Source organism: Macaca fascicularis, chromosome 12 (genome assembly GCF_037993035.2).
Source record: "Macaca fascicularis isolate 582-1 chromosome 12, T2T-MFA8v1.1".
In the NCBI taxonomy this organism is placed as follows: Eukaryota; Metazoa; Chordata; class Mammalia; order Primates; family Cercopithecidae; genus Macaca; species Macaca fascicularis.
Genome location: NC_088386.1, coordinates 129523927 through 129536014, shown reverse-complemented (window position 1 = coordinate 129536014; position 12088 = coordinate 129523927). Strand labels below are relative to the sequence as shown.

At 41.2% G+C, this 12088-nt stretch overlaps 1 protein-coding gene across 1 annotated transcript; it reads right to left on the bottom strand.

Moving 5' to 3' along the window:
• Nucleotides 1-9848: 9848 nt before the first annotated feature.
• Nucleotides 9849-10945, bottom strand: LOC102134578 (UDP-glucuronosyltransferase 1A7-like). The gene has a single exon (XM_065525305.1). The coding sequence runs from the start codon at nucleotides 10812-10814 to the stop codon at nucleotides 9894-9896; it is 921 nt and encodes a 306-aa protein (XP_065381377.1). The 5' UTR covers nucleotides 10815-10945; the 3' UTR covers nucleotides 9849-9893.
• Between the last annotated feature and the right edge of the window lie 1143 nt (nucleotides 10946-12088).

The window sequence follows — 12088 nt, the reverse complement described above, 5'->3', positions numbered from 1 at the left end:
TTATAGGCAGATTTGTTGCAATAAATATATTAGAAAATGTTATGGAGATTTGCAACAAATTGAAAAACTTGCAGATAAACCACACAGCCTACAATAGTGAAAAAATTAAGAAACAGTTGAGTATGTCAGGAATGCATAAAATATATATAGCAATTAGTTTATTTTATCATTTACTACCATAATATGGACACAAATATATTTTAAATAGTTAAAATTTATCAAAACTTATACACACAAACATAGACTATACATGACACCATTTGCAGTCAAGAGAAAAGTAACAACAGTAAGGTTGCAGCATTAAGTCATAACTGCATAGAGTTAACTGTGCCTACTGTACTACTGTGATAATTTCATAGCCACCTCCTGTTGCTATTGCAGGGAGCTCAAATGTTGCAAGTATCCACTCAGTACACCAGGTGAGGCTGATCATCTCCGTGTGTGCAGTTCATACCTCCAGTAAATTGGGTATCACAGTAAACACTGAACTCACAGTTCTCGTGCATTGTTTGTCATGTTTGCTGCATATCAGAAACTCTAAATAATACCATGGGGCCCATACAAAGTGTCACTAGTGATGCCTCAAGTGCTCCCATGAAGCAGAGAAATTCATGATATTATAATGAAAGTTGAATTGCTTGATATATACCATAGGTTGAGGACTGCAGCTGTGGTTGGCCATCATTTGAAAAAAAAAAAAAAAAAAAAGAAACCAGATAAGGACCATCGTTAAAAAAAGAAAAGAAAATTCACTAAGCCATCATTGCAGTGATGCCAGCAGGCTTCAAACCTCGCACTTTTTCCAAAATACCTTTATATCTCATATTAAAAATGCAGCTTTTCAATATCAGTGGACTCCACTGCCAAGGTAGAAACAAGGATATTCAAAGAGTTAATGGATAAAAAGATCTAGGATTCCATCCATGGGTTAAAGATTAATAGTGAAAAAGGTCTTTCTGAGAAACTGGCAGATTTTTTTAACCAAGTGAAAACTATCATATATCCTACGCGTTTAAGGAGTCTCCTGGTGGTAACAGTAATGACAGCACCATGGTGTGCACAGTCCACGCGGAGGAGTAAGTTCTTTACAGCCCCATGGGAAGTCCTCTGTGCCCTATCAACAAATCCAAGAGCAAAAGTAGAAAATTAAGGTAGGAAAAGAGACCAGACTGTTGGCCAAAGCTCACATATTTCAGAAGAAAAAGTCTGAAACTAGAGTCATTATATCCATAGATAAGTTGTCAAAGAGTAATTCTGTATCATGCTTATCTAAACACAATTTTATTATAAAAAATGTAGCTTTTATGTGGGCACAGGATTGTTACAAGAAAGGCAAACCTATATTCTCTACTACTACCTGAGAAAAACAGAGTCATTATATGATAACACAAAGCTAAATAAAGATGAAGGATATAAAGCTGGAGAATTTAATGGCAGCAAAGAATAGTTTGCTAGTTTTAGAAAGAGGTTTGGCTTTAAAAATGTGAAGATAACAGAAGCAACTTCTGCCAAGCAATAGGCAGCAGATGAGTTCCCAGAATTCATGAAGAAAAGCTTCGAGGGGAAAGAATATCTGCCCAAACTGGTTTTTAATTCATGCAAAAGTGCCCTATCTAGAAAAAGAAGGCCACAAAGGACATTTATTAGTAAGGAAGAAAGTGGGCACCAGGGTTTAAGCCAGGAAGGGATAGGCTAACTCTATTGTCTTATGCAGATGTTGGTTCCATGCTTCTTGTACTGCCTGCAGAACTGAGGGCTAAACATCTCTTCTTTATACATTACCCAGCCTCAGGTATTTATTCATAGTAACACAAACAGACTAAAACACCAGGTGCTTGTGAGCAGGAAGAGCTAGTCCTTTCATATCCTGGAGGTGGGGTGGCACATTGGGTCAGCTACTTGAGAATATTGTTTGGCAGTTTCTTAAAAAGGTAAACATATACCTATCAGAGAGTACAGCTATTCTATTGCTAGGTATTTATCCATGAGGGAAAAAAAAGAGCATACTACCTATATTGTATGTATTTCTTAATTTTCTGCATATTGTGATGTTTCCACATCTTAAAATCCCTTTCTGGCTGAGAATGGAGTCCCTCCCCAAGCCAGCCAATTATTAGAGAGAGCAAAGGGCCCAGCCTTATAGCTCAGAGCCCACTGAAATTATCCAAACCAGCCAGTCCTAAACTGTTTCTCCTGCCCCGCCTGTCTTTCCTATAAAAACTGTAATAGGCCATGATCTAGGCTCTCCTCTTGCTGCTGTCCCTCCTGCCTCTTGCATTTCAAGTCAAAAAGTGTACAAGGTGCCACTGTGCCACAGCCCTTACTTCCAACCTATAGCAGTCAGGGTTCAGTGAGAGAAGCAGAGCTGCTGTGCATACCCATGGTGAGGGATTGGCCAGACGCGTGATGGTAGCTGACTGGACGATCTCTGCAAACGGACTTGGTGTCTGATGCTAGAGCTTAAGGACCCCAGGGTGGGTCTTCAGGCAGGGCAGATGGATGTAAAGTGGGGACAGCGAGGAGAAGCAAGGTCCCACAGAAGGGACTGGAACTCGGGTCGTTCTCACTGCCTCCAACCTTGATGAAGAAGCTGACCTTTCTTGATGACCCCTGTATTAGTTCATCTTCACACTGCTAATAAAGACATACTAGAGGCTGGGTAAATTATTTTTTTAAAAGAGATTTAATGGACTCACAGCTCCACGTGGCTGGGGAGACCTCACAATCCTGGCAGAAGGCAAAAGGCGTATCTTACGTGGTGGCAGGTGAGAGAGAATGAGAGCCAAGTGAAAGGGGAAACCCCTTATAAAATCATCAGATCCTGCGAGACTTATTCACTACCAGGAGAACAGTATGGGGAAAACCACCCCCATGATTCAGTTACCTCCCACTGGTCCCTCCCACAACACATGGGAATTGGGGAGCTCAAATTAAAGATGAGATTTGGGTGAGGACACAGCCAAATCACATCATTCCACCTCTGGCCCTCCCAAATCTCATGTCCTCGTATTTCAAAACAAATCATGCCTTCCCAACAGTCCCCTAAAGTCTTAACTCATTTCAGCATTAACTCAAAAGGCCACAGTTCAAAGTCTCATTCGAGACAAGGCAAGTCCCTTTTGCCTATGAGCCTGTAAAGTCAAAAGCAAGTCAGTTATTTCCTGGATACAAGATTGGCACAGGCATTGGGTAAATGCTCCCATTCTAAATGGGAGAAATTGGCCAAAACAAAGTGGCCACAGGCCCCATGCAAGACAGAAATCCAATAGGGCAGTCATTAAACCTTAAAGCTCCAAAATGATCTCCTTTGACTCCATGTCTCACATCCAGGTCATGTTGATGCAAGAGGTGGGTTCCCATGGTCTTGGGCAGCTCTACCCCTGTGGCTTTGCAGGGTACAGCCTCCCTCCCAGCTGCTTTCACAGGCTGGTGTTAAGTGTCTATGGCTTTTTCAGGTGCAAGTAGTCATTGGATCTCCAATTTTGGGGTCTGCAAGATGGCGGCCCTCTTCTCACAGCTCCACTAAGCACTGCCCCAATGGGGACTCTGTGTGGGGGCTTCAACCCCACATTTCCCTTCTGCACTGCCCTAGCAGAGGTTCTCCATGAGGGAGCTGCCCCTGCAGCAAACTTCTGCCTGGACATTCAGGTGTTTCCATACATCCTCTGAAACCTAGGCAGAGTTTCCCAAACCTCTGTGCACCCTCAGGCTCAACACCACATGGAAGCTGCCAGGGACTTGCACCCTCTGAAGCCAGGGACTGAGATGTACCAGTGGCTGGGACACAGGGCACCAAGCCTCTAGGCTGCACACACCAGGGGTGTCCTGGGCCCAGCCCAGGGACAATGGGACAAATGCCCTGGAGACATTTTCCCCATTGTTTTAGGGATTAACATTTGGCTCCTCATTATGCAAATTTCTGCAGCGTGCTTGACTGCAAACTTTCTGAACCTTTACGTCTGTTTCCCTTTTAAAACTGAATGCGTTTAACAGCACCCAAGTCACCTCTTGAATACTTTGCTGCTTAGAAATTTCTTCTGCTGGCCGGGCGCAGTGACTCATGCCTGTAATCCCAGCACTTTGGGAGGCCAAGGCAGGCAGATCATGAGATCAGGAGTTTGAGACCAGCTTGACCAACATGGTGAAACCCCGTCTCTACTAAAAATACAAAAGTTAGTTGGGCACAGTGGCACATGCCTGTAATCCTAGCTATTCAGGAGGCTGAGGCAGGAGAATCGCTTGAACCTGGGAGGCAGAGGTTGCAGTGAGCCAAGATTGCACCACTGTACTCCAACCTGGGCGACAGAGCGACATTCCATCTTAAAAAAAAAAAAAAAGGCCAGGCGCGGTGGCTCAAGCCTGTAATCCCAGCACTTTGGGAGGCCGAGGCGGGCGGATCACAAGGTCAGGAATCAAGACCACCCTGGCTAACACAGTGAAACCCCGTCTCTACTAAAAATACAAAAAAAAAAAAAAATTAGCTGGGTGTGGTGTCAGGCACCTGTAGTCCCAGCTACTCAGGAGGCTGAGGCAGGAGAATGGCGTGAACCCGGGAGGCGGAGCTTGCAGTGAGCTGAGATCATGCCACTGCACTCCAGCCTGGGGGACAGAGCAAGACTCCGTCTTAAAAAAAAAAAAATGGAAATTTCTTCTACCAGATACCTTAAGTCATCTCCCTCAAGTTCAAAGTTCCACTGATCTCTGGGGCAGGGGCAAAATGCTGCCAATCTTTTTGCTAAAACATAACAAGAGTCACCTTTGCTCCAGGTCACAATAAGTTCCTCATCCCATTGTCCATATCATTATCAGCATTTTGGTCAAAGTCATTCAACAAGTATCTAGAAAGTTCCCAACTTTCCCACATTTTCCTGTTTTCTTCTGAGCCCTCCAAACTCTTCCAACCTCTGCCTGTTATCCAGTACCAAAGTTGCTTCCACATTTTCAGGTATCTTTACAGCAGCACCCTACTCTACTGGTATCAATTTACTGTATTAGTCTGTTTTCACACTGCTGATAAAGAGTTACGACCTGGATAAATTATTTTTTTTAAAGAGGTTTAATGGACTCACAGTTCCACATGGCTGGGGAGGCCTAAAAATCAAGGCGGAAGGCGAAAGGCATGTCTACGTGGCAGCAGGCAGGAGAGAGAATGAGAGCCAAGCAAAAGGGGAAACCCCTCATAAAATCATCAGATCTCATGAGATGAATTCATTACCATGAGAACAGTATGGGGAAAACTGCCCCCATGATTCAGTTATCTCCCACTGGGTCCCTCCTACAACACATGGGAATTATGGGAGCTAGAAGTCGAGATAAGATTTGGGTGGGAAACAGCCAAACCATATCATCCTATACCTCTGGAACAGGGATCACGCTGAGGAAGCGACAGAGGGAAAGAAATTGGTGGGGAAGGAAATAGAGAAAAGGAAGAAGGAGGGAAAAGGAACAGGGGAGCTGCACAGAGGAGGGATGAAGAGTGGCATAAAATAAAGCCTGTGAGCCAGGGAAGGCAAGATGATGGGGACTGTGATAGCTGGTGGGGGCCCGCAGGGAAAGCCATTGCCTATCGTAAGTTATCTCTCCTTTAGCACATTAAGAATAATCTGGCTTTGGAAATTAGAAAAGGATTGCTTACTGAACTGTAATTTGACATTTCGTTTGTTGCATTTCCAGTTGAGACTCCATCTCAAAAAACAAACAAACAAAAAAATTTCTCAAGACTTGGGCACTTTGAGTAACTGTATATGTGGTGGTGACCCATAGAGATTTTTGACCGACCTCATGAAAAGTCTCTATTCATTTTTCAAGGTATGTCAGATGATCAAAGCTGTAAAGCTGAGTGCACAAAATTACCAATCACAATGATATACGCTTATCATTTTCTTGACCTATTACTCTATGAATCATCTGATCACACCTGATATACCTATGCTATGTGACAGTCATTAGTACACCTGAGGGTTTACGCTTGCAAAAATATGTATTATTATTATTACATATTTTAGGGTGTAAAGTGGCCTATGAAGTGTTCTTTCCTGTTTTCATATGTTTTTCAAATAAATTCCCATTTAAAATGTAAACAGATATCTTTTAAATAATTTTTAAAGTTATTTTTTCTGGAATTATATTCGTGGGACCTTGATCTTTCAGGATCTTAACATTCCAGATTTTGGGATTTCAGGTCGTTGAGGATTGTGATCGCCTCCCAGGAGCCTCCACATCAAGCATGTACATGTTTGTTTGTACATCTTAGTGAGGGAAGTCATGTGGGTTGTCTTTTCACTCTCGTGATAGTGTCCCTTGATGCACAAAAGTTTTTATTTTGATGTCAAATATGTCTGTGTTGTTTTTGTTGGTGTTTCTGATACTTTTGGTGCCACATCTCAGAAACCCAGGTCATAAATACTTGCCCAAATGTTACCTTCTAAACTATTACACTTCTAGCTTTTATATTTAGTTATTTGATCCATTTCAAGTTAGTTTTTGCATATAAGGATGCAACTTCATTATCTTGCATGTGGATATGCAGCTGTCGCAGCGACCTCTGTTGAAGAGATTATTCTTTCCCATTTCAACAGTCTTGGCACCACAGTAAAAACTAATTGGCCAAGGATGTATGGGTTTGTTTCTGGATTCTCAACTCCATTCTACTGATCTGCATGTAAAAGATATTTTTGAGACAATTAGGGGAAATTTCATTATGGATTATGAGTGAGACAATATTAAAGAGTTATTGATTCTGTGAGGAATGATAATGATATTGTGGCTATGTAACAAACTTTCTGTACTTTTCATATTTAGTGAAGTATTTGGGGATAGAATGATATGCACAGCATTCCATTAAAACATTATAGCCAGAAGGTTTTTTTAAAAAAAGAAACAAAAGAGCAGATACATGAATCAGTATAATAAAATATTGAAAGTTACATAACACAAAGATGGATATATAGGTGTTCATTACACTATAGTCTCTCCTTGCCATATGTTTGAAAATTTTGATTAAAAAAAAAAAAGAAGTTGAATTGAATAATCTTGGTGGGAGGCCTTGGTCTTGCCCACTAACAGCTTACTCTGAATTTGAATCTCAGAATGGAACTAGATCTTAGAGCAATGGGGGAAGCCCAGATCTTTGCTTGCTATGAAGTCACTTCCTACCCCCAGTTCTTCAGAGCTACACTCACCCTGCATGGTACAGAGTAATCCTGAATTCCTTCCTACTGGACCTCATCATCAATTCTGCTGGAACTCACCAAAAACTAAAAAACCCTGGGAGTGATTCCTTTTTTTTTTTAATTAAAACTATCTTGATACTCTCTTGAATGATGATCTACCATCTTCATTAAAGTATTTAATTACAGCATTGGATGTAATTCCCCTGGATAGACTCAATGAGTTTTCGCTACTGGAGGCCTTCAGGAAAAACCCCTATGTAGGATCTGAGACACTGCATGCAGACACATGTGCATGCACACACACAAACACACATGCATATACATGGGCACAGATGCACACTCCACCATCAAGTGATGCTTCCTTCTCATCAGACACTTCAGACTACCACTCCTGTTGTCCAGCAAGATACAACAAACTGTATGCTTTTCCAAGACACAGCCTGCCCTTCTAAAATAAGGAAAGAGAAATCCAGTGTCCACAGGTCTTTCAATGACAATTCACTTTTGTAGGTATGTTGTATCCAAGGCTCTTTGTCAAAGGGCACTCTTGGATATCTGAATTCCTCTTTGAGAATTTTCCTTCCTTTATTCTTAAATTTGTAAAGATATATATAAATATGTAATTTTCCATATCCCTAAAACCTCTTATACATACTTACCCTTAAATACATACATAAAACAATATATTTTAGACACATAAAACCATAAATATATAAAATGATAAATGGTTAATATGTTTCCTATTTTATAAATATATCTTTATATGATAGGTGATATAAAATTACATATATCTTTCTGTATCTTTACAGCCCTCTGGATGACCCTATGAGCCACAAGGAACTCAGTGTGGGTTCCGGAAGTGGCAGACGGTAGAGGGTGAGGCTGCAGGCAACACCTGGGTGGTCCTTGGTGCTGTAACTGAAGGAGGGTGAAGGGGAGAAGAGCACTTTGAAAAGCCTAGCCTCTTAGAGTCCTACAACTTGCATCTCCTCACCTGTTCTTGCCAAGAGCTGAAAGCCATGCCTCACTTGAAAGGCCTAAAACTGTAGTCTTCCTGTTTTTTTACATTATTTCACTTTCCCATGAGTTGGCTGCAAAGTCAATCCTTTACCAAATATCTGCCAATGTGTGAGAGACACAATTGTGTTACAAAGTATACTGAACCCTGTAAGAAGCCAGAACAATAAACAAAAATGCATGGTCCATCCCTATAAAAGTAATAGATGAGGGATCATCACACAATTAATGAAAATGCATATTATGAAAACTTATGCATGGATTTCAAATTTCTTTGCACCAAAACAAACTTACACTAAGTTGTTAAAACCTGTCTGAGTAGGATCTAGTTTGAGGCACTAAGAAGGATAAGACATCAGTTGGAAAGAAGTCCCCATCAGAACAACATCAATTCTGCTACAGTTGAAGCAATAGCCTAAAATTTATGCTGAGGCATGAGGGAAAAATGGTGAAATCACAGATGCTTTACAGAAAGTTAATGGGGAAAATGCTCCAAAAAATTAGCAGTTTACAAGTGAGTAATTCCTTTTGAGAAGGGACAAGATGATGGTAAAGATGAAGCCCACACCAGCAGACCATCCACACATTAATTTGCAAGGAAATAATTAATCTTGCTCATGCTCTAACTGAAGAGGACTGACAATTAACAGCAGAAACAATAGCCAACACAATAGAAATTTCAATCAGGACAGTTTACACAATTCTGACAAAAATTTCAGTTGAACAAATTTTCCACTTGATGGGTGCAAAACCGTTGCAGCCAGATCAGCTACAGACAAGAACAGACCCTTCACAGGAAATTATAAACAAGTGGGATCAAGACCTTGAAGCATCTCTTCAAAGAATTATAAGCGGAGATGAAACACAGCTTTACCAGTAAGACCCTGAAGACAGCACAATCAAAGAAATGGCTACCAGGAGATGAAAGTGATCCAGTCAAATAAAAAGCAGACAGGACGAGACCAAACGTTATGGTAACACTGTTTTGGGTGGCTAAACGCATTCTGCTTTATACTTTCTTCAGGGTCAAAGAAAGATATCATCAGCTTATTATTGTTGTTTTAAAGAAGTTAGCCAAATCTTTAGCAGAAAAACACCTGGGAAAGCTTGCAACTATGTTGCATCCAAAGTAAAGACTTTTATGCAATTATTAAAAGAACATGTCAAATCTGTAAAGTTGCGATTTACTGGCAAGTAAAAATTCATGGTAAAGAACAACATGTCCAGCCTGATAGTAGATTTGATTTTAATAAAATAAGTGTAAACATTTACATACATGTTTATATATAAAGTAATTTCAATAAATGGAAAGACATGCATACACAATTGCAAAGAGCATTTTACTGCAGCAGGGACTACAGGATTAGCTAAAATGAAAGTTTCATTTCTTATTGGGTTTTTAAGTATTTTTCCAAAAATACTAAAAAAGTCATAATTGCTTGGAAGGCTTACATAGGGGGATCACTTGAGCCCAGGAGTTTGAGTTTAGCCAGGGCACCATAGCAAAACCATGTTTCTAAAAATAAAATAAAAATTTTAAAAATGTAGTGGAAATTATGAACAATTAACCAGTTGTACACAGATACATATTAACAAAGCCATTACATAAAAGTTGCTAACCAACAAGCATGTGGATGGCACAAAATAACTTTTTACACAGAAAAGAAATTTTAGATGCAACAAACACAGATGTCAAATCCCAGTTCAGTAAGGAATCTTTTTAAATATTCGAAGCCAGAATACTTTTAATGTGCTAAAGGAGCAATGACTTATCTTAGGCACTGGCTTTCCCTGATGGCAGTTGATACCACCAATGAAGACCATGTTGGGCATCACGGGTTTGGGAGGGTCCAAAACAAAGTCCGTTCGCAACAACCAAATTGATGTGTGGCTGTAGAGATCATATGCTGTGACAGGTGTTTGGAGAATTTCAGAGGCTATTTTTAAGGCATTTTTGAAAAAATGCGGGCAAAATAAATGTTCCCCTAAGTAGAAGATGTGGTTCCATACTCTCTCCTTAAAAGTCATGGCATATGAAAACCCTGAGACATATCTAGGGCTGTAGGAAAGAGAAGCAGGGCACTGTGTACCTTCTTCAACATAATGACAAAATATTCCTCTGGTGAAGACCACAAAGGGGAGGGAGAAATATTTGGCAACAATTAAGCCACACAGATCGAAAGGATCCAGAAACACTGCATCAAAAGAACTCTCCTTTAAGTATTCTACTAATTTTTGGTCATTAAACAAACTCCTGCAATGTGAAAAACTAAATTCCAAACATTTAGATGAACTCATTAATAGAGAAAATAAGCTTCGTACTTCTGCTTCCCATTGAGCATTGGCAAAAGCCATGAACTCCCGGTCCAGATCCTCCAGAGTGTATGAGGTTGAATAAGTCTTCACTGTGCAATTCAGTGACCTTCCCGGTTGCCAACTCACCTCTGGCATGACTACGACCACCTCATGCCCCCTGAGAATGAGTTTCTCCACCACTGACGGCATGGTGAACCAGTGGCTCCCATCCATGGGCACTACCCGCAGCTTGCCTGCCTTGGCAAAGCCACAGGTCAGCAGTAGACACACAGATAGGGGAAGGAGGCTATTCCACCCTGCAAAAGCCATCAGAGAACTTCAGCTCAGAGTAAGCAGCTGGGATTCTAAGCTGCTATGATACAGTAGGTGGGAGAAGTAAAGGCACAAAACCTGACCCCAGTAGAGGGCATGTAGTTATTTGTTCATTAAAAAAAAAAAAAAAAAAAGTCACAATCACTGCCAATGAATTACTCATAATAACACATGAGTAGCATTTGCTGAGATACCTACGTGTACGTTTTCCAGACAAGCGTACCTTATGTTCTTTGCCTTGGGGATAGATCATGCCCTGTGTTGCAATGGGTGTTTAGACACAGAATTATTCAGCAATGCTTTTGGACCTTAACAATTCAGAAAGATAAAAAGGAAAGTAAATTTGAATAAAGCTCATATTTTTGAAATGTGTTTCAAAGCAAAATTTGGATGTTATCCTCAGACAACAAAAAGCTCTATGCCCAGAAAGGAACTGGTATCTCATGTGCCAAGGAAAGACAGTAAGGCCCTCAGCACTAACTTCCTAACTGGCAGGAAATGGGGGCTCACCTGCGCCTCTGCAATGCACAGGCATTGTTGCTTCCATTTCCAAACCCTGAGAGGCCTTTGAAAGGCTGAAATAAGATTGACAACCCCACCTCCATGAACCCTTCCAGAGATTTGATGGAATGTGACCGTCACCTATTGTAAATGGCTTTCCTCAGATATGTTACCTGCAGTGGGGAGTCGTGGCCCTATCCTTTCCTAAGCACTCTGCTGAGCTGCCTCTCTCAGCCCGCTCTGCTTCCTCGTTCTGAACAGAGCTGTAGGCCTCTGCTGTGGGCTTATCCCATCGGTCTGGTGCCTTCTTTCAGGAATATGTATTGGTCACCCACAGTATCCTGAAAACCCCCTGAAGACAGAGGTTATGTCTTCTTCCTATTTTCATCCTCCTTCCACAGCACCCATGCTATACCTGGCACAGAGGAAGTTGACGGAATTCTTGTTGCATTGGGCTGAATTACATCATGCAGATTTCCATGAATTAGCCCAGCGTGTCAGGCAACACCCTGAGGAACATTTAGTGAGGGAATCAGCAGCCAACCTCAGGGCATAATCCTTGTAGGAGCACAAGATGGCTCCCTCCAGGATGCGTCAATGGGTACTAGACATTGCTTAGTCACCTGTCCCTTGGTGACTGGGGCACTGGCAGATGACTGTCCTTGAAAAACAAACATGACAGTGAGTGATCTACCTTCCCTGGAGGTTTACTTCAGTGTAGAAATTAATGAAATAGAAAATAGAAAAACAATGGAGAAAACCAATGACAC

What these genes read in the sequence shown, in the direction of transcription:
- LOC102134578 (XM_065525305.1), bottom strand. Translation starts at nt 10,814, where the DNA reads ATGGCTTTTGCAGGGTGGAATAGCCTCCTTCCCCTATCTGTGTGTCTA.